Genomic DNA, 23,106 nt, shown 5'->3' with positions numbered 1-23,106 from the left:
CAGAGGTCAGAGCTCTAGCTCTGGGCTCAGTTGGCCTGAGGTCAAACCCAGCCATCAGCTTCCGTTAGCTCTGTGACCTTGAGCGGACTCTATCACTGTCCTTTGTTTCAGAATCCTTGTTTATAAGACGAGGTCACTGTTTCTTCCTCATATATTTGATGTGATGAGATAATGAACTTGTAACCAGTTCGTTGGTGAACTGGACTGGCAGGGTGCTGGGAAAAGGCAGCTAAATCTTCGTTTCCAGTGCCCTCCCCTCCCCTGAACCAAATCCCCTAACTAATACCCTCTAGGTACTTTCATGTATCAACAAAGACATTTTCAGAAATGAAAAAGCCCAGAATTCTCTTAACCCAGAACATCATTCCTTTGACTGGGACACTGCATCCACCACAGCTGGGGTCTGATTCAGACTCGCTACCCAACAGGGGGACAGAGGCGGAGGTGGCTCCCCACCATTTACCCCCTTGCCCTTCCTCTCCTCCCACAGCACCCGACTTGTGAGGCCAGGGAAGGAAGGAGAGGTGAGCCCTAAGAACCTTACTTGACTGGTGCAGTTGGAATCCAGTATCCCGTGGGAGAGGTGCCAAACATCCTCTTCTTCCTGGGGTGCTCTTGTGGGACCCTTGGAGACCCCACCCCCTCACCAGGCAGACCTTTGGAGCAGAGTCCCAGAATCACCAAGCCTGGCTGCCTGCACACCTCACTGCAGTGAAAGCAAGCAGGGGCCCTCCGCTCCCTCTCGAGGCTGTTCTCCGTGTTGAAAGCCCCTGGGCTAGGCTATCCTAGGCAAGAGCTAATACAAAACCTCAGTGCTTTCTACACTCCAGGAGAGAGGCTGTAGGCTCCATGAACACTTGGCTTGAAGAGGCACTAATCTCCCCTCCCCTAAAGACTCACTGAGCTTTTTCGGTCCTTCCTACTTCCTATTTCACAGCCTAGAGAAAGGCGGTAAGGAGCCAAGAGTGGGAAATCGTGGTTTGGGCCACTCCCAGCCATTGCTCACAAATGGCCTTTTCTTCCTCGAATGTGGGGCTCTTGTCACTTTGGGTCCTCAACATTTATTGCAAGGGGGGACGCATTCTATTTAGGCTCACTGTGGGGACAGGGAAAGGGCTATGTGCAATATTCAGTTCAGGGACACCATAAGTAATTTAAAACAAATGCACATGACATTGAGGAAAATGTACTTAACAAGAAAACATTTCAAGTATATACAGCTTACCTGATGAAATTACATTTTGAGGCTGGGCCCAAAGGCCTCCACTCCATGATACACTTGCATGTAGCTGAAAGTCCTTCTGGGCTCCCCTGCACACACACACACACACACACACACACACACACACACCCAGGAGGAGAGGGGATAGAGGAGGAAGCAAGGGCTGGGGGTGGGGAGAGAGGAAGACAAGGTGGTGGGGCAGTAATTATTCTCATTCCTTCTCATTCCACATCAACCCCCCGGCCCCCCAAAAAAGCATTTATGTACAGGAGTGCCTTTATAAATAGATGGCTTGGTTCTATTTCAAAATAGTAAATCTAACTTTATGGGGAAAAACACAAGACACGGAGTTTAATAATATTTTATTGTCGAGAGCATAAAAGAAATTTTATATTGATCCCTTGGAGCAAGAAGAAAGTGGAACCTATTTACAAGGAAGAAATGAAGATGGATTGTCACAAAATCTTCAGTTAACGTGCTCTTTTGATAGTGAATTAACATGTGAACTTATAGGTAACTTATCAGATCAACTTTAAAAATTACTGTTAATTCAAGTGACTGGCTAGCTATCTATAGTAACCAAACCCACAGACTTGGGAGAAATATCTGTCAAAGCAGCATGAGCACTTCAATAGTTTGAGTTATATTTTCTAAAGGTGTAGAAATCACATTAGAAAGAGACAAGTTCCCTCAACACTGATAAAACTCTCTTACTGGCTACCATGAAGGTTCCTGTGTTTTTTAAGACCCTGGTTGCCAAACATCCAAAACCTTGTTGAGTCACTTAGAAGCCCCAGCCAGTGGTCTGTCCCCAGCCCAATGACCAGGTGGTCATCCTATCAAAGGTGAACATGAATTGTTCATGAGATCTTAGCTTCCCCTTGACGGGCTGCAAGTCAGCTACCGTAGGCCTGCAATTTCTTAGTCAACATTCCAAAAATCTCAAAAAGTTCTGAAAACGAGGCTTGTTCACGAGGTGGTGGCATATGCCACTTGTCAGCAAAGCCTGTCACTGATGGGCCGCGTAGAGTCTTTATCCACTTTGTGTCAATATTCTACATTTTTATGGCAGAAATATCAAGGTATCGATTTATATAGAGGGTGTTGTTTCAGACTCTTTCAACGGACTTCCATAACATACAGTTTGTGCAACATATTATCTTCCTAAAAGCCCAAAAAAATCAGAGTTTGAAGAAAACATTTGTCCCGTGGGGTTTAGCATAAGGAGCTGTGGATCTATAGTAACCTGAACATGTGCTCAAGTTCCCTGGAGCCAGGAAAGTTTGGCATATCCCATGAACCACAGTTCCTTTAGTCTTTCGGGGATGTGAGAAAGTCTGGAACATTCTGTATCCCAATGAAGAAAGGCAAAGCTCCAGGAATAAAATCCTACAGATCCTCCTCATAAGAATTTTCTTTGTGAAAAATTGCATTTCTGCCCATAACCCTATATAATATGACAAATAATGAATATATATTTCCTTTTCATTCAAAGCATTGTCTCTGATGGGTGGGAAGGGGGCATAAAAGAAAAGACTGGGAGAAAGGGTCTATTAGTGTGAGGGCTACATATGGCCAGCACCAGGGCATTCCTCATCCAGCAGCATTAATGCATCGTATTTAGAAAGGGACTCTCTGGATGCAGTGTACAGAAAAGTCAGGTGGGACTTAACCTGGGCTCTGCCACTTAAGGAGAACAGAACTTGCCAAAGAAAATGATGTTTCGAGTTTTGTTGTGCCTGACGATGTAAATAAACGGGTGGTCGGCCCTGAATTCATCTTTGTGTTGCAGGATTCGCGAGCCCGGCACCTCTATGGAATCCCCACCGTCTTCGCTGATTTCTAAGCACACTTTGTGAATGACGTTTGAGAGCGCCACTCCCTTGGCCTCTGACATTCCAGAGAAATCAGATGTATTCTCGTCAAAGGTACTTTTCAGCCCTAGGTTTTCCAGACTAGCCTTGGGATCAATCGTATTTTCCACCTTAAATTTTGGAATGGAGAGTTTGACTTTGGCATTGGCCATGGTGCTGGGATTGGTCCACTGCAGCAGCGTCTCTGAGCTGAGCTGTTTTTCAACCTGAAGGAACAAAAAGGAGAGGAAATGATATATATATTTTTTAATTTCTGATGGCAAAACGCCCTGATGATGAGAAACACGTGTCACATGAGCCCAGTGTCGAAGCAGTACCCAAGGACCATCAAAAATAAAATCAGCCCTGCAGTTTTGGTATGTGACCAGTTTCTCTTTCAAAAGACCCCCCGCCTAGCATTGGTCTCCACCCTCCGCTACAACTGCGGCCCCTTCGCACTGAAATTTATGGGGGCAGCTCTTTTAAGCTACAGAGGAGCTTTATAGAAACAAATGCGTGGATTATGGCGTTGCATAAATAATAGTGAAATAAATACAAAATTAGAAGGGTTTTCATACATAATATTTCTCCAATGCTTATTTTGATTTCTCTACTAGGAAATCCAGAATTTCCATGTACTGGGCATGACATCAGACTTCATAACTCAGCTCGGCCGGGCATGGCTCAGCGGTTGAGCATCGACCTAGGATCCAGGCGATTGGGGTTCAATTCCCAGTCAGGGCACTTGCCCAGGTTGCGGGCTAGGCAGCTGATCAATGACTCTCTCATCATTGATGCTTCTATCTCTCTCTCTCCCCCTCCTTTCCTCTCTCTGAAATCAATAAAGATATATTAAAAAAAAAAAAATTGAATAACTCAAATTGAAGCTAAAGTGAGCTCTTTTAAGAATGAGGATCTGAACTGTCTGTGGTCATTCTTTACGGGTATAGGCAATGAATGCATCCATTTCAGTTGGTTGGTTTTTAAAAAAAAAAAGAGAGAGATAAAAAGATAAGTATATGAGGTGATAGGTGTGTTAATAAACTGGATGGGAGGAACCCTTTTATAATTTATACACATTTATCAAATCATCCTATTGTACACTTTAAGTATCTTACAATTTTATTTAATTATACTTCAATAAATCTGGAAAAAATAGCAGGTTATATTCTTAAACCTGCATAGAACCTAAACACTCATTCATCCCAACAGGAAACCTCTATGCCTGTACCGTCCAATACAATGTCCACTACATGGCTATGGACACCTGAAACTTGAACGTGAGGACTGAGAAATGCTCTACCTTGTGAAATACACAGCAGATTCCCAGGACTTACTACAGACAAAGGATGTAAAATATCTCGTTTATAATTTTTACATCGATTGCATGTTGAAATGATAGTGTTTTGGAAATATTGGGTTCAACAAAATATTTTGTTAGAACATTTTTAATGAGAGATATGAAATAAAGCATAAAATGGTTTCATCATAAAATTCTTCACCGAGCAAATCTAAACTTGCTCCTTTCGTTCTGTACTTTAATACGGAAAAAAAAAAATTAGGATGTTTTAAGTAAGTAAAGTGCTAAATATTCGCCAATGGAGAAAATGAGATGAAGGCATGAAGTAGGGTGAAAAAGAAAGACAGTGAGTGAAAGAGTGGAGCGGACTGAGAATTCAGTGGACAAATGGCAGAGCAGGCACAGTGAGAGCCGAAGGAGCAGGTGAGCTGTGGCCAAGTTGCCTCAACCCTAGAGAGTGAGGAGTCACTGAGCGGTGACTGGCAATGCAGCGGGTGACCCCTGGGTTCCTCAAGGACACCCTCCTTCTCCCTGGCCAGGCCGAGGCCCGGGGGAGGGAAGCAGGGAGGCCGGAGGGTGAGGGAGGACAGTGGCCGCAGGACCAGGCTGGCCAGCGGAGAGGAAGCTATGTCCTTCACAAGTAAATAAAACCTCTGCTGTGTTTCAGTCTTGCGCCTCTGATAACCTGTATGAACTACGAAGCATAATAAAATTCATCTATATGTGTGTGCATGGAAAGAACTTTTCAAAACTCGTAGAATGCACGACACAGAGTGAACCGCAGTGTAAACTGTGGACTTGAGTGATCATCGCATATCAGTACTGGCTCAACAGTTGTTTAACCAATGCTCTGAGTTGATGCAAGATGCTAATGATAAGAAACTCTAGTCTAGAGTTAAGAACACGGATTCCAACTTCCCGGGCTCAAATTCGATTCTACACACCACCGACGAGTTATGTGACCCTGGAGCAGTTACCTACCCCCCTTCTGTGCCTCAGTTCCCTGGCTGGTGAACGACTGTGGTGATCATTTCTAACTCCTAGGCCTGTTGTGAGAGTTAATGAGATGGTGCACCTAGAGAATTTATAGTTCTGGGCGCATTGTAAGTGCCAGGTAAATGTTGGCTGTTTTGAACATTAAGGAGGAACAAACCCTTGGAGGTGACAGAGCAAGGGGGGCGTGAGGCAGGGCTGCGGCCCCTCCCCGGCCCCGCCCAGGGCAGTCCATGCCACGTAGGGGGCTCGCTGGTGCAGCCCACAGCCCCTCCTCACCTTCTCCAGGCCCGTGGACTCGTCCTCCACGTCCTTGGGTAGCAGGATGAGCATGCTGAGGTGCTTGTTTTGAAAGGGGAGCTCTATGACCTTACAGTTCACACTGTCGATGTTGCCCATGCAGAACGTGGCCTCCAGGTTCATCATTTGCACTGGCTTGGTGTCTGTCTGCAACAGGAAAACAACTCTGGCTGCTTGCTTTGTAATTCAAGCAAGAACATATATACATATACATTTTCTTTTCCCCCATAAAACACGATGGCTTATACTTTTATATGTACACACACATATACACACATGCACACACACATATACACACATGCACACACATGTGCACACATATGCACGCACACACATATACATTGACTGTTCTTGTTATAATTACATGAAACACCTCAAATATTTGTTTTCTTTCTTTGTAAGAGGGGGAAATTAAAAGTAGGCCTTTTTATTAGGTTAGAAATGCATAAATTTGTGTGTGTGTGTCTGTGTGTGTGTGTCCACCTTTGTCAGAATAGGCACTATACTAAACTTTTAATAATATAACTTCATCAATTTAGTCTAGCCCTTAAAGGAGACACCACTGAACATGAGTGAAATCACTCAAAAAATTCAGGGGCTGACAAAAGCCAGTCAAGGGAAACAGAGGAAAAGTAATGACCCTGCATTGTAGAGGAAGTGGAGGAAGGGCTGGGCTCCCTCCCTTGGGCGCTCGGATATTTTGAAGAGGTAAGCAGCCCTCTCTGCCATGATTGTCCTCTCCCAGTGGAAGTGCCCAATGGATCTTGTATAAAGACCCGTGGTGGTCCCAAAGGCCAGTCAGGCTTGCTCTGCCTTTGGCTGTTTATTGAAACTGACCCTTAGGAATGAGTCATTCATTCAACAAACATTTGCTGAGCACCTGCTAATGTACCAGGGGCTGGGCCAGGAGTTATAGAAACCAAGATGAATCAGGCATTATTCCTGCCTTTACAAAACCCATGCACTCAGGATGGATCTAGCTAAGTATAAATAATTAGATTTCACTATGAAAAGTGCACTTGTTGGTAATGAAAACAAAATTCTGTGGGTACAAAGAAAAAGTACCAAACCCCAGTCCAGCTAACCCAGGTATAAATCGTTATCTGGAAGGCCTTTTCTTCCTGGGTGGTAGCGTTAAGAAGGTGCCATTATAATATTTGGCAAAAACAAAAGTGATGAATGCTAGGTACCCACAGTGCTGGGAGAAACTTGAAAGCTAGAACAAAGTCAAGGGAGCTACCGGGTAAATGCGCTCCCTTCGGGGATTGTGCTACCTGGGGCATGGGACTCGGTCTGCATCCTGAGCGCAAGTCAGATCCCGTCCAACGAGACAAATCGCATCATCGTCATAGACTAATGACATGGGCCGATTTTCCAGTCTCGGGTCTCTGGATTCCTTTCTAGAAGAGGCTCTTCGCCTATCCATGAGAATTTTTTTCACATGCATACGGCCCCGGTAGTGACTCAGGGGCATTAAGGAGGCTTCCCTGCAAACAGGTTTCTCTTTCACCCGTGTGACGCTTCCCTGCAAACAGGTTTCTCTTTCATCTGTGTAACGCTTCCCTGCAAACAGTTTTCTCTTTCACCCGTGTGACGCTTCCCTGCAAACAGGTCTCTCTTTCATCCGTGTGACGATGCCCAGAGCGCCAGGGAGTAAGCGGGGCTTTTCCCTCACAGCCAACATGGGCCCCAACTCACCGTACACGCTTAAATATCCGAACTGTTTACTTCACTATGAACAGATGGGGACCAGACCAGAGGAGGGTATTAACTTGGACCAAGACTCTCAAAGGGCCCAGGCTTCAGGATGATTCAAAGGCCTCTGAGGTTAGGATTTGGTTTGTTTCTTTGTCTTTCTTGCTAACGGTCCTGAAGATTTGTTGCCGTTTTCCAGTTTTACCCACTGGGCTGCAAGCTCTACGAGCCCTCGCTCAGCTCAGGCCCTGAGAACCTTCTGGGAAGAGTGAGAGGCTCTGGGTCGTGGTTCTTCCCTCCCAGGGAAGGCACACCGCCCCGGCCTTCATTCCCCTCACTGGGTGAACTCCCACGCGCCCGTCTGTTGCTGTCATTTTCGGATCTATAGCTGGGACCCTCCGACCCGCTGCCCCACATACCTTGTTGACCCGGAAAGGGCATTCTTTGGTTTCTGACTCAGGAAATTTCTTCATCCACTTTCCAATGAAGTAGGCAGCATTAACCACAAGGATTTTGGTCTGGTCATTTACATGGTTGTTGGATAAAATGTTCTCAAAGTGGCCTGCAAACGATTTTAAGAAAGCACAGATCACACGGGGTTATTCTCAACCACACCTGCCACGCACAGGATGGTCCACTCACTGCGGGTGTGACACTTGCTAGAGCCACGCCCTGCACCAGGGAGGGTCTGAGCGCCAGACCCCCTCATTTCAGCAGGCCTTCTTTCCGCCTTACATCTTGCCTTAAAAGACAAGCTTACAGCTGGACTTAAAAGACACCCAGGGAGAAGGAGGAGGGGGGACGGAGGGGAAGGAAAGGAGAGGAGAAGACACAAGCTACCAGAGGCTCACCCTGAGCCAGCCACCTTCTGGGCATCGTGCATCTCTCCCCTTTTACAGATGAGGCCGAGGCGGGGTGTAATGCACGCGCCCAAGATGACACTGGAGCGAAGGTGGGATCAGGACCCGAGGCCTGTGCTCGGGAGTGAAAATGCATGAACATGCTTGGCATTTTCACCTGGATCAGCTCGCGTCTCTCACTGTGATCCCATAAGGCAAAGATCCTTGTCCCCATTTTATAGTGGAGGAGACTGAGGCTCCGAGAGGCCGGGCAGCTTTCCAGTTCACTCAGTTGGAAAGCAGGTCTGACCGAGGACAGCGCTCTCCTCCTCACCTTTGGCTCTCCACCCCCTCCCCAAGTGGCAGCTGGTTCGCACCAAGGTCAGCTGGCTCCATCACAATTGTACTTATCACAGAGCTTAAACCCCCAACAGCGCAACAGTTCAGCCATGATAGCCCCCTAATAAAATCAAGTCCTCGTATTTGAATAGCACTGATGTTTTTTGCAAAGGATTTTCATTTACCTAATCTCAGGGCCCACTTCAGGGGCCTGTGACCTATGTGTGAAGGACCCTTCACAGGTTTAATGCTCAGCTGTCACCATCTTAAAAGTAATACACATTTAAATAAAGGGCCCTACAGTTGCATTTTGCTCTGGGACCTGCTAATCGTGTCACTGTGCTGCCAGTGCTGAGACACGTTGGACACGTGAACATGTAACAGCGTCAGTGAGGAAACCCGAAGGCAGAGAAGAGGGGAGCGGGGGAGTGGCAGTGCTTCAGCTGAAACCTCGAGCTCCTGATTCCAAACTCAGAGGTCTTTTCACTGAACTAGATCCCTCAGGAAAAACCTTAAATTCATGAAGATTTTAAAACAAAGGCCCTTAAAGGGAAAATACTATTATTTAAAAATTCTAAAAGCAAAACTGTTACACAGCAACTTAAACAGGAGCTGCATATTGCTGATAACTGTGTTTAACCTGATGTTATACCAGTTTTTTCTCTACATATGAAGGCACAGGGACTTCACTCCAATAACAAATATATTATGTGTGCATACATTTGCGTGTGTGCACGCATGTCTCTGGTTACCATCTTTATCTTGGCTGTCACACATTATCAGTTAGCACACATTATTCAAGTTCATCCTCACAACAACATGTTAAGATTAGATTAGATAACATATTTCCCATTTTACAGTTCAGTAAACTGAGGTTCTATATCCAAACACTTCAGTTTATAGGTGGCAGTCTAAATTTGAATCTAAGGTCTTGAAGACTCCAAGGCATGTTTTTTCCATGTTCTCACTCTGCAATTATGGTGTGGACTCTATCATTCCTGAGTCCTCCTAGTGCCAGGGCAGCTCTGGCCATTCATACAAGAAGTGTGTGTCCCTGCCCCAGAAGCGTGTCCCTCACCAGACTACACTGGTGCCTGAAAAATCTATCACTACCATTCACGCCTTCACAGTAAAGCGCTGTGTCTAATAGGTTCCTCCCTATGTAAATATAAATATGTTCCTGGGAACGGAGACATGTACCCTGATCTGCACTCAAAAATCATCTTACTTCCAATTCTTTTCTACCAAGGAAGACTCACAGAATTTTAATGGAGGGAAGATTCAGGGAAAGGAGAGGCCTGAGGGAAGCACTGAGCCTGGAGCAGGACCAGGTAGATGCTGGAGAGGAGACCCGGGGACTATTAGAGGACTGATTGGTTCTAGGAGTTGTGAGACTGAGGACACGTTTCCATCCACTATGATTTGTTTTGTTTTATTTTTTTTCTATACAAATATTTGATTACCTAAGACTATCCCTTTCTCCTTAATAAACTTGTAGATGTTTGAGCTAAAAGTGTCCTCAGGAATCATCAAGTTACAATCCAAGCCCTTCGTGTCCAGATTGGAAAAACCGGACTCAGGGCTTGCCCAAAGCGAGACTTGTTAGAGGCAGGGCTGAGGTTCCCGGAGGATGCAGGACAGCTAGGTGGAGAGCAAGGCAAGTAGACTAAGTAAAACTGGAACACCGGGAATTTCTGTCAAACGATATGATGGCGGAAAGGCCCAGAAATCTAAGTTGTTGAAATGGTTCGATGGGCAAGAATTTAGTTTCTGTACTGAAAACATCTCAGGACTCCTCCAGGTGTTCAATTTTTGGCTTGGCAGAAAGACTCATGAGAAGAAGGATGGGCACAGGATAAGGAGAGATACTTGCCGTCTGTGAGATCCTTAATTGAGTTGTTGATCTGACCTTTCGTTTCTTCCAATTTATCTTTGAAGTCAACAGTTTCCATCTCCTTTGCATAGGGTCTCTTCGTAGAGCCGATGAACTCCTGAAAAGGAGCCCACTCATGAAATCACAAAGTACACCCAGTCTGTAGTCAAACCACCACGTTGCTACACAGTGCTAACAAAAGGACTTCTAAGTGTCTATTGCTATGAACACACTTTCAAAATCAGAACTATTCAGTAAACCTCATGGAGAAATTGAAACTTCATGGAGAAATCAATGAATTATCTTTGTACTGAATGTTTCATTCCTTTAATTCTAAAACAATATCAATTATTAAATGCATTCATCAAATGTGATTTCAGAAACATTAAAATGTATATACATATATGTGTCTTAGAATAGAAGAAATGTACAGAAAAGAGAACTTTATGAGCAGAAAACTCTTATTCTCACTGAAATAAATATTCTGTAGACTCTCGCTACTCAAAGTGTGGTCCAAGGACCAAAAGCCTCATCATCTGGAATCTTGCTGGCAGTGCAGAATCTCAGAGCCGCCACACCTACCGAACCAGAACATGCATCTTATCAAGATGCACATTAAGTCTGAAGCAGTGCTATAGAGAACATAGCAGTGATCCTAATACTTGTTGAAATGCAAAACCCTAAATCTCATCCCTATCGATTTTGATTCAAGTGATCTGAAGCCAGGAACTTGCATTTTAACAGTCAGGTAGTTCTGCAGGCGGCCCTCCTCATACCACACCTGTGTGTACTAAGCCCAGTACATTTGCAGGTGCCATACAACCAACAGGAGCATGGAAAACAGTCTTAAAATAAAATTCCTTGCAATTCCTAGTTTGGTTGAAATAATTTCAAATGTCGAATAGAAGTTCAACCAAATTAAACATAGCTGATTAAATGTCCTAACACAGGGCTCCTTCAGTTTCTTCAGAGCAGCTATGGCCTTAGCCAATTTGATTCTGTTCATTGTAACCCAACTTTGGGACTAAGTGTCACCCTTCACTGAGAAAGCGGGGACCACCTAAGAACATTGGAGCCTCAGCAAGATGAATGGCCTCCACCATCTTTACTGCCAGCAACAAAATGGATTAAGCATCTCCTTAAGGACCACCTGAGGAGCTTTTAAATTTTTTCTCTACTTAGGTCACAACTCAATATTTTATTTCAATTCCTTGAGTGATTGTTGGAAGAAAAATGGCTGTGTATATGCGTCTTCAAACAACAAGAATAAACTCACAGCAATGTGAGTGACCAACGTTCTCAAGAAATCTCAACCAGAAAAACAAACAGCTACTGCAGCAAGTAATAAAGCTGGGGTAAAATATTTAATCGGTAGTCTACCTTTTAGATTTGGAAAGCTTAAAATTCTGACCATCCAAGCAAAAATTGAATCAACTCTGTATTACTAACATAGAGAACGAACTTCTTTGTAGTCTAGGATATTGGCTATGTGTTTCAAATACAGATTTTTAAAATATTATGTTAACCCAGTCAGTGTGGCTCAGTTGGTTGGAAATTTTCCCCAGAGGTCGTAGGTCCCATTCCTGCTCAGGGTACACGCCCGGGGCTGTTGGCTCGATCCCCAGTAGGGGGCGTGCAGGAGGCAGCCGACCAATGTTTCTCATCGATGTTTCTGTCTCTCTCTCCCTCTTCCTTCCTCTCTTTCTAAAGTCAATAAAAAACATATTTTTAAAAAATATTATGTTATACTCTAGGATCAAAGTTAAGGGTTCCATCGTGTTCTTTATGATTCCATCAAGAAATGGCTGAAACTAAACACCCAGAACTACCAGTTTAGGCACCCTCATGATCAGCCAGCCTAGTAAAACAAAAACAATTTGTGACTGATGAAAACTATTGATTCATACGGTTACTATTATTTTTTCCTATTGCTTTTGAGAAAACCAGGAAAATGTATTCACAAACAATGAGGTGGAGAACCCAAAAAGTTGCCCCAGGTAGGGTGCCCTGCTGTTTAAGGAGAAAGGTGGGAATCCCAGGCCACCTTGCATCTGTGGAGGTGCATTTCTGACGGCCCCTTTCTCCGTCTCTCTGAGAGAGGAAGCTAAGGGGGGGGGACAATGTACGAGTGTTCAGGAGGGAACAGGGAGGCCTGAGAGCTGCTCCATATGTGGAGCCAGAAGATGTGACTGCAACTGAATCCTGCTACATTCACCCTTCCGCTAGGACTGATTTATCTGTAATTAGCTTCAAATCATAAATGAGCATCCTAGAGGTGAGTTTTACCAGGAAAAGAAAAAACAAGACAAAACTATGAGCCTGACCATGCGACGGTGCCGACCTGGAGGAAAGCTAAATCTTGCTAAGGGCACTGGCCCACTTACTGTAGATGGATTCAAAGATTTGTCCACATAGAGCCGTTTGATTAGTTTCAGCGAGTAGAAGGAGCTAAGTTTGTTTACGTCCGACGTCACTGTTTGAAACCCAAAGGGCACATCTTTGACATTTTCAAAATGAAGGACCTGTGAAGAGAGAAAGAAGTCGTGACCCATGAAGCATTGTGCCCTCCCGCTGCAGTGGGCACGGGGACTGCCCCCTCCGGGAGGATGCTGTAGCTCCCTGCTCCACCGGCCGGCGAAGCAAGGCTTCTCAGCAAGCAAGGCTTGCTGTTGCTGGGGAGGGTGGGGGGTGGAGGCAGTGTCCTGGGTACTGTAGGATGCTTAGCAGCATCTCTGACTTACTAGGTACCATTTGTGACAACCAAAAATGTCTCTGGACACTGCCAAATGTCCCCGGGGAGTGGCGAGTGGGTAAAATTGTCCCCATTGAGAAACGCTGCCATAAAGATACTCTTCTCTGGATTTAACTATAGGGACATTCTGCCCTTTCTTCAACAGGATGCCCTCAATGCTCACACAGAGGCTTTCCTAACTTGGAAAGGAGTGAAGCTGGGTTACAGGCTCCATCCCATTCAGACACAAGAAGAGAGAGGTTAGTAGCAAAAGAGAGTCAGCAGGCAGGTATCAGATTCCAGGGTAGAGGCATCTCTAGCCAAGGTCCAGCTGGTCCCTTTAGTTCCTCTGACAAGTGCTAAATGGGCTGGTGTGTCATCTATGGTGGGCCGCTACCATCAATGGTGGGCTGCCCTGGGTGCGCGAGAATCAGACGGCCTGGCCTTTGCCCGTCTGTATCTAGTAAAATAGAATCTAGCCCAACTCTGCAGAGCTTCGCTCTTCCTTCTGTAAACTGCACTGGATACCCACTGTTCTGAGTTGTTATGAAGATTACAGATTTTATTTGTAAAACACCTGAAATATCATATGGATTCAAAAATGCTAATAATTATTCTTGTAGTACCATTCTAAGCCGTTTAAAGCTAAGATGTCGCTTCTGGAGTGCTTAATCCTTTGAGTTTGTTCCTAACTTTTCTTTTGTTCCCATCAATAGCCCAGCCCTCCCGTGCCTCATGGTGCCTCAAAACCTGGTGGCAACCTAAGGTGATTCCCTCCTCACTCCTAACTCCTGATGACTGTGCCTGGAGGCCACACCTCAGGTAACATCACTAAATGGGCACGTGGCGCCAATGAGTCACAGGGCCTCAGTATTGCAGGGTCACACTGGCTAGTCCAAGGCCGTGCATAACTCTCCTGCCTGGTGACAGGTAAGAAGACCAGAGATTTAAAAACTAGGTAACTACTGCTGGGGAAACAACTGCCTGTACATGACTATTATTATTATTATTATTATTATTATTATTATTAAGGAACAAACCCTCTCCCAGGAAGTCATCTCTTCTGTCCCTCCTCTAGTGGGAGATGAGAAATGAGGAATCGGAGATGAGGTAGGGATTAAGGGGGCAGTTGAGTGAGCAAGGCAGGCGAGAAGATTCAGCTCCTCTTCCCACAACTAAAGGCTCTTTTTCAAGTGCACTCAATTTCAAGTGTAAATTCTTCATTTATCAAGACCCAAAGAACACTTCCTGGGTCATACTACCTGGGGAGTTATAGATTCAAGATGTTCCCCTTTTAAGTGCTATGAGCTCATGGAAAGAAGGATTCTGTTGAACCTAGGAAGATCAACATAAGAATAATGATGGATTGGAGTTTACATACTATCTAAAATAAATGGGGGGCAGAGGTGGGAGAAACGGGGTAAAGGGGGTAAAAGGTATAAACTCCCAGTTATAAAATAAGGCATGGGGATGTAATGTGTAAAATAAGGCATGGTTACTATAGTTGATACTGCACTGCATATTTGAAAGTTAAGAGAGTAGATCTTAAAATTTCTCATCACAAGAAAAAAAAACCTATATAACTATGTATGATAGTGGATGTTAACTAGACTTATTGTGGTGGTCACTTTGCAATATATACAAACATCAAATCATAACGTGCATACCTGAAACTAATATACTGTTGAATATCCATTATACCTCAATAAAAATTAATAAAGCTACCTGGCCGGGTGTGGCTCAGCAGTTGAGCATCGACCTAGGATCCAAGAGATCTCGGTTCGATTCCCGGTTAGGGCACATGCCTGGGTTGCGGGCTCGATCCCCAGTGGCGGGGGGGGGGGTGCAGGAGGCAGCCGATCAATGACGACGCTCACATCATTGATGTTTCTATCTTTCTCTCCCTCTCTCTTCCTCTCTCTGAAATCAATAAAGATATATTTTTTTAAAAAAATTAATAAAGCTGATGCTATAATAAATTCTGTGCATAAGACAGGAATATAGATTTATATTCTTTCTGGTCAGGGTATTTGCAGTGGAACATTTCATAGATACCACCTTGATTGATTCTTACAGTATAACACATAGAAAGATGTCAGGTGACTTGCCAAAGGTTATTCATTAGTGGTAAACCTGTGATCAATAGCAGATCCCCAGATTCTCCATCACACATGGTGTCTGGGGTGCAAGACAGGTAAATGACCTTTCTTTCATTTAAAAATAGATTGAGAAAGTGTTAGAAGTGTCACAACTCTCAATCCTGAGCAGCTCTGACCACAGAGCCCCATTCTTTCTTCTGTAGGCACTGCCCACGGGTTCCAATAACTCTATTGCAACTCAAAGCAGAAACAAGGTGTAGGGCTTACCTGTCCAATTTCATTGGCTGTGTCACCTTTGGCTCCTACTTGAACAAGTGACAAGGAGGTGGAGAGACAGATTGGAGAGAAGAGCACATTGCCGGCAGGCTCCTTCTCACACAGTTTTTTGAACAGGTCAACTGCAAAAGCTGAGTTTGCCAGTTGCAGGGCGTCCATTGTGGGCCTAGAACAAAGAATAAGGGTCTTTAAAGTCTTCTTACCTGCATTCTGCCAACCCAGCAATAATTCCACCTAAACAAAATAATGGTCTTGGGTAGAAGAGAGGAAGGGACTTTGCATTAAATGAGATTTAAAAAGCCAGTGGGGAAGAAATTTCCAAGCAAATGCCCTAAGGTCTGAATGGTCCAGCATGGGAGGTCCTCTGTGCGAGCCACTCTGCCCAAAATCTTCAGATTCAGGCCTACTCGGCCACAGTGGCCATTGTCAGGAGCCTGGTGATCACACCTCTTCCTCAGCAAGTGGTCAGAACAGTTGACAATACTGATCAGAATCAGTTGGCTTCATTTATCCACACTCTTTCCATTAGGATTTAGGTTAAAGCATATAAAATTGAAGTTTTTGTGCATCAAAAAATAGTCAAATCACAGCAATCTTACGTGCTTCAGTTTAATAATTAGTAGTGTTATGGGTTGAACTTATGTCCCCTAAAAAGATATTGAAGTCCCACCCCTGGCTACTAGTGAATGTGCCCTTATTTGAAAATAGAGTCTTTGTAGATTTAATCAAGTTGAGGTCAGCAGGGTGGCCCTAACCCAATATGTCTGGTGTCCTCATCAAAAAGAACAGGAGGACAGACAGAGACAGACATGACCAGAGGGAAGATGACAGGAAGACACACAGCGAGAGATTGGAGTGATGCTTCTACAAGCCAAGGAACACCAAGGATCATTGGTGATGTCGGAGCTAAGAGAGAAGCAAGGAACCAAGTCTCCTCTGGGGCTTGCAGGGGGAGCATGGCCCTGCGGGACCTCGATTTCAGACTTCTGGCCTCCAGGGCTGCGGGAGAGCCCATTTCTATTGTTTAAGTGGCCCGGTTTGTGTTACTTTGTTAGGGCAGCCCTAGGAGGCCAGGACAGTCAGTAATGCCTTCGTAGGGCACCCAGCACATAGCAATACTTAAATACACAGAAGCTGTTATTGTTTTTTGATGTTAATGCACTTGGGAAGACCCTGTGCATAGTATTATAAGAATGCACCGAGTCCCTACTTCTCCAAGTTTGCAATATCTTGGGCAGATACATAAAATATTAGTAAAATGCACAGCTGTCCAATGCCATATGCTCAGTGTAACAAGTACTGTGGAGTTAAAAGAGAGAGTAGCTTCAGGTAAAGGAACCCGGTTAAGTGGAAAGAGCGGTGAGTGGCTTTGGTCTTGTCTGAACTCTCTTATTATAAGTCTGAGGGCCTCTAAGTGGTGGCCCTTGACCCCCTTGCGACACTTTCAGTGGATCCATGAGGTCAAAACTATTTTCATAATAATACTTACACACTATTTGCCTTTTCACTCTCAATCTCTCACAGATATACCGAGGAGTTTCCCAGAGGCCATACAACGTGTCTTCTGTTAAGCCAAACGTTAAAGAGATGTGCAGAAATGAAAAAGTGCTACTCTTGTCTCTACACCTTTTTACTTTAGAAAACAGTTATTTTTTCATAAAAATGTTATCTGTATTTATATGTAACGATGACATTATTATTGTAATGAACCAGTAAATAAATATTTACTAATATGTAATGGTAACATTATCATTTTAACAAATTAGTAAATAAATATTTCACATTTTTTTCCAGTTTTAATTTCTAATTTGGTAAATACTGATAGATATTACTGACATTTAAAAAAAAAAAGAAAGAAAGAAAAAATAGATCCTCCATAATTTGAAGAGTGTAAAAGGGTCCTGAGGTTTACAAGTTTGAGAACTGCTTTTCTAGTGGAAGTTCTACTTATCTAGTGCTGTAGGTACTGATCAAGTCTGAAGGTGCTGGGATAAACCGAGCAGTCAGGGCACAGCTCTTTCTAGAAGCAGAGCTGAGCTACACGGACTCACCAGGCTCTGCCTGACCCCAAGACAGCACGTTTCTGAGGAACATAGATTGACATTAGCACCCCTGAGTGACTAGTGCATAGATGAAGGCTTGCGGCTTTCCCCCAAAGCAGCCAGACACTGCGCAGTCATGTGCACAGACCAGAGAGTGAACATGACATTGGAGAGGGAGCATGACACTGAAGGTCGTCAGGTGGAACATGCTGCCTGGCATCAGACAAAGCCACACCACTCAGGACAGAGGGCTTCCTTCAGTAGGACCCAAGGATGCAATAGAATCAAATGCATGGATAGGATCTCAATTTTGCACCTTACACGTGAACAGAAGTTCAAGATGTAAAGACATGAGATTAAGATCAAGGACTGGGCCCCTCGTCTTCAAATATTTCTTCAGAATTCTTTCTCTTAAGGGACATATGACTTGTGTGTAGGATGGACTCATAAGATTATATACTAGAGTCTGAAAAAGCAAGTTTATTAACAAAAATGTTTTCTCGACCTGTTCATGCTCACTGGTCACCTCCAATGACTTCTTCCTTCTTCACTTTATGTCCCTGACAAACTCAGCTCAGTGAACTCAGGTCAGTGTTCTCATCACAAACCTGTTCCAAGGTAATCTGAAAGCAGGGAGGGCATCCCACACTCTTTTAAGGCCACAAGCTTATTCTCTCTTCTGGGGAGGGATCAGGGGCCAAGGGATGACTGCACACCCCCAGTTGCAGGGACCAACACTAGGTGAGACCAAAATGGGAGCATGCAGAGTGTTTGGACCAGTGTGTCCACCACAAGGAAATAAAAAGAAAGTTCACAAAAGATTTGGGGAGCCCTTTCTCCAACAGCAGATTTAACACTGATAATGCTGAGTCTGTCTACAACAAAAATTCAATTTCTCCACCAAGTTGAGAAGCCTGAATGAGCTGTTTTTTCACCAAATAGAGAAGTCTCAGCCTAGATCCCTGCAAACTTCTCAAAGCTTCAAGAACTTGAGGCCTAATCACATTAATAATAATATGAAAACATGACAACTGTGCTTGAACAAACACAAGGAGTTCTTCCCAGAATGCATTTACTACCCTCCAAGAAGGGCAATTCGAATAATTTTGCATAATCCATAAATCCATAACTTTACTTGTAAAGTTTGCCTTCCTTTGTGTAGAAAACCTGTGCTTAAGACCTCAGAGTAATCTGCTGAGGGACTTTGACAGCAAACCCCTCAAAGTGTGTCAAAGGTAAGGAAATGTTCCTGTTAGCATTTTTTTCCACCGAAGCATTATCCTATCATTCATTATAACATTCGGAGATACTCTGAGTCTAAGTAGCTCTGAGTACAAGCTCCTGGTGGCTTATAGTACAGTTAATTACACAACATAGTTAACACTGTGTTGCAGTTCAAGGCTTAGACCAGGCCCCTGTTGGAGAATGCCAATCGGCACACACCTGATATCTGGGGCTTTCCCATGGGTGCAGACCCTCCTCCCAGAGCCCCTTCCTTTGCACAAGAGTCCTCAGTGCATGAGTCCAACAGGCCTGCCTCCCATCCATATACTGACTATCTCCTTTCTCAGAAAATTCTCCTTCAGATTGAGGAAGGTCATGCAGCTCTTAATAGCTGAGATCCCAGCAACAACTGCATAGTTTGATGCTTGGCAAAGGTATCAGAAAGGGTCTGGATGTGGAAATTGCTGTAGGAGCAAACAATCTCCAGCTAAGTCATCAATCAGATATTGCCTGATAAATCTGATCAGTTGTCCAGTCATTGGTCCCAAGTGACCCCAAAACATTGCAGAGCTGATCTAGGCTAGGGTAGGTAGTTAAAGGGATGACTTGGGCCACAGTCAGTGGCCACCTCCCTATGCTGTAAGGTAGTCAAAGCATTTAAACAGATCTTAACAATGTGAGCAACACATACAGGAAAAAACATCAGGTTTCTACATGGACCATTTCAGTAACAAATGCCATAAAAATTATGGGTACAGGGGTAGAGATGAGCAAAACCCGCAGAGTAAGTTTACATGTCTAATGACTTCTGTTCAGAGTGCTAAAACCACCATAGATTCTCTTCATTTCATCAGCACTTTGTTACAAAGATAGCTTCTTTGATCTTCATGAAAACCTTCAAACAATGATAACAAATAAAGAGAATTTTGTTTACAGCTCCAATGTAGACAACACTGCATGTTTCTGTCACTTAGAAGTTTAAAAGGCACTTCTTTTAACCAGCGAAGAGTGAGATGGGAATTTAAGTAGTAATGCAGATGCAACAAATGAACAACGAAGAGCTGTAAGAATTTATCACGAAGTTGCCTGTTTTTTTGCAATATGTCCTAAAATCATAAACCTTTCAAGTGGGCCAAGATCTTGGCGTGGATACAGTCTGGCTCCATGTCTTCATTTTTACAGAGGAGGAAAGTGAAGCAGACAGAGATGGCGTCATTCTCTGGGCCACCCACGCCGGGAGCCAGCTGTAAAACCGGCCCCGGCTTCACCTGTCCCGGCGCCCAGCCTGCGGTGTCCAACCACACCTCACCCCCGTCCTCGGCAACTGTGTCTTTGCTGACATTTTTTCTCTGTCAAGTCTTTAGAGTCCCCAAACTCCTATGTGTCCTGAATATACCTCTCTAGAGATATCAAGATACTTTGCATGTTTTTTTAATCGACACAAACTTTTTTCTAATTTTCCCCCTTGAAGAACCTCTTGTTCTCTTTCTGCCGTTTAGGTTGCCAATTATTAAAGCTATATTGCTTGCATTTCAGAAGCAGAAACTGAGTACCGAATGCGTGTCAGGCACTGAGCTAAGTGTCAAGGAATCAAAGGTGAACCCAGCATGAGCCCCGCCTCCAAGGAGCTGCCGGCCTAGGGGCACAATGAGGGTAATGGGCCGTGGGCATTTTCACGGGGGGCACAAGTTGCCATGAGGACCCTTTGGAGAGAGAGCTCACTTATAGTAGAAATCTCAGCGAGGTCTCCTCAGAGACAGTGACATCTAGGTAAGTCTCACTAAAGGTGAGTCCTAAAGACAAGTAGGAGTTAGCTATGCAAACAACGTGGACCAAAAAGACCAGGCGTGCCTCAGAGGCTGCGAGCAGGCCCAAATGAATGGCGGGGCGTGAGCAGCACCATGTGCTCGCTTCTCTGGACTTGCAGCTGCCCCTGGCCACTGGTCCCTGCGTAAAGCTTTCCAAAGTCTTTAATGCATCTAAGCCAACGGCCCTGAAGTGTGTTGTCTGTAGACCATTTGGGTGAGATAACACCCTAGGGGCAGGTTGACCACGTGTCCCGCTTTGCCTGGGACAGTCCTGGTGGGTGTTTGCTGTCCTGACATGCCCCTTTCATTCTCAGTCATGTTGTGTTTTGAACAATATCTGTTCGGCCGACCTCCAGGCCATCCACCACGCTCTCCCATACACGGGTACATGCACGCACACGCAGGGCCAGGTGCAGTTTTCTCATTCCTTAAAATCCTGTTCAGAGTCAGGATTGTGGTTATCATTCATCCTAACTTGCCTCCTACGACAGATGAAGAAAACTGGGAGAAAAAATCTTGAGTATTTGGTGTAGTCAGTCCTTAGGCAATGGCCTTGCGAAGCCTCACTTATTAGAATAATTAACAGAACGCTTGAAAATACAGCCTCTGCTGTCCATCGTCTAACTTCAAGAGGGGAACAAACAGACACATTAGGAAAATAAGAAAGCTGGCGGCTTGTACAGTATGAAAGAATGTCAGGATTAAATGAAGAGACGCAAGGAGTAAACATACACGAGGAGACGTCTGTTAGCAGCAAAGGACAACGCTGCTATCAGTAATAAGGCCAGTGCCTAATTTTCGATGGCAAGAGAGCCTCTGTTTGCTCCAATATCCTGAGACATCCTACCTGCTCCTGTTTGTTCAGAGCCTGACCTTGACCCCTGAGCCATCCCCCCGCTGCCCAACAGCAAGCTAGAGCCAGAATGGGCACGCCAGTGTGACCAAAACCGCTGAGGTTGCAACCCTCAAAGTCAGCCGACAACTCCGAGGGATTGAAGTGGCAGAATTCAAAGCGTTGGGAAGCAGCGATGAGGACCTGCTGAGTCATTTTCTGCGGAGAATCCTTTCTTCAGGCGGGCGTCCCTCTCTCCACCCATCAAGCAGCCTAGCCAATCCTTGCACCTACTGGTGGGGACTGAGGCTTGAGGCCCACCTAATTCTATTCAAAACCTTTTGAGTGATGTAGGGGGTGACAAGGCTGTTAAGGCTGTAGGGGGTCACCAAGGGGGTGACCCATGGTGGTGTCACGGAAACGTCCACAAGCTGTGAGCTGGAAGGTGCAAATTCTACTGATCTTGCCACTTAGAAGCTGTGGCACTTAGAACACCACTTCGGCACCCCTGTGAGCCACTGCTCTTCATCTACAGAATGAGGGCTGAGATGAAATACATCTAACACGCCTCGGCTCTGAATCGAGTCTACAGAACAGCCTGGCATGTTAAGCAGATCTTCAGTACGACACACTTAAATGAAACCATAAAAACAGTAGCAACTATAAAAAAGAAACCATGAGCCAATCTGTTTGAAAAGTTGCCCAAGAACACCTATTTGAAACCTGTAACCTGTTTTAAGTATCCTGGAACCCAGAAAGAGGGAGAGGGAATACTTTCTGCCTAGAAGAATGCAGTTTCAAGTAAATCAACACTGACTAGCTGCTTAAAAATGCCAAAAAGAAGAACAGTTTTGAAGTCTGAATCTCAACCACACAAAGCCAGCCAAGAAGGTGACCCAGACACTCAAATGCATTTCCACTTTCTCCAGGTCTTGAGTACCAGGCCCTTTCTGAAATAAGCATTGCAAAGTGCATTCTTAATTCCAAGACTGGGCTAAAAGTGTGCTCAGAAATCCTTTCTCCTCCGTCAATCACTGCTGTGCCCCCCACCACCACCACCACAGCCTCCCAGGCGTGTTATTTCTTCATAGTCTTACCTTGTGTGGCTGTGATTTCTCTCCCTACATGGCCTCCTGGTTCCCAAAGGACCGAGAGCCAGAAATGCTGCCCATGTGGGAGGTGATGGGCAACCGTCCCGAAGCCCACAGCCTATCCTTGAAAATAATCCATTATATCAACTTTGTTCACCATCTCGAATCAGCTCAGGCACCTCTTTTGTTTTAAGAATTGCCCTGAAAATGGAGCTCCCCAGCCCTGCCCCCCCCCCTTTGCTTACCTGGAGGTACAGTTAGCCTGGGGAACGCTCGGCAAGGGGAAAGGAAAGCGAGGCTCAGAAGACCTCGCTGTAGAAGTAACTCCGGCCAGCGGGCCGCCCTGCTCACCTGGCCCTGGCCCGGCCCCTCCGCGGCCTCGCCCAGCCGCACTCAGCCCGCCCACTCTGCACGCTCAGCTCTTACTCATGTCTCCTGGCAGCTTCTCCACGATTGAAGGAATGATTCGGGCTGGAGCTGCGGCTGCCCGCAAGCTTCCAGAGGCCTCGGACAGGCTCGGGCAGGAAGCGGCTGCAATCAGCCTGCCTTGAGCTTAATACACACACACACATAGGGCAACCCGAGCAAC

General features: G+C 45.1%; 1 protein-coding gene across 1 annotated transcript; it reads right to left on the bottom strand.

Moving 5' to 3' along the window:
* Window positions 1–1,569: 1,569 nt before the first annotated feature.
* SERPINB5 (serpin family B member 5) lies at window positions 1,570–22,905 on the bottom strand. Its single transcript, XM_016223551.2, has 7 exons — window positions 22,763–22,905; window positions 15,512–15,686; window positions 12,799–12,936; window positions 10,415–10,532; window positions 7,783–7,925; window positions 5,648–5,815; window positions 1,570–3,302 (listed from the first exon to the last, which is right to left on the bottom strand). The coding sequence occupies exons 2-7, from the start codon at window positions 15,677–15,679 to the stop codon at window positions 2,910–2,912; spliced, it is 1,128 nt and encodes a 375-aa protein (XP_016079037.1). The 5' UTR covers window positions 15,680–15,686; window positions 22,763–22,905; the 3' UTR covers window positions 1,570–2,909.
* Between the last annotated feature and the right edge of the window lie 201 nt (window positions 22,906–23,106).

Source organism: Miniopterus natalensis, chromosome 7 (assembly GCF_054644295.1).
Source record: "Miniopterus natalensis isolate mMinNat1 chromosome 7, mMinNat1.hap1, whole genome shotgun sequence".
Classification (NCBI taxonomy): domain Eukaryota; kingdom Metazoa; phylum Chordata; class Mammalia; order Chiroptera; family Miniopteridae; genus Miniopterus; species Miniopterus natalensis.
Note: the sequence above shows the minus strand (reverse complement) of the source record. Positions and strands in the feature narration are given on the sequence as shown.

What these genes read in the sequence shown, in the direction of transcription:
- SERPINB5 (XM_016223551.2), bottom strand. Translation starts at nt 15,679, where the DNA reads ATGGACGCCCTGCAACTGGCAAACTCAGCTTTTGCAGTTGACCTGTTC. An exon ending in CAGCCAATGAAATTGGACAG is followed by an intron (nt 12,937 to 15,511) that starts GTAAGCCCTACA and finishes CTCTCTTCACAG; the next exon opens with GTCCTTCATTTTGAAAATGT. An exon ending in AATTAAGGATCTCACAGACG is followed by an intron (nt 7,926 to 10,414) that starts GCAAGTATCTCT and finishes AATCGTTTGCAG; the next exon opens with GCCACTTTGAGAACATTTTA.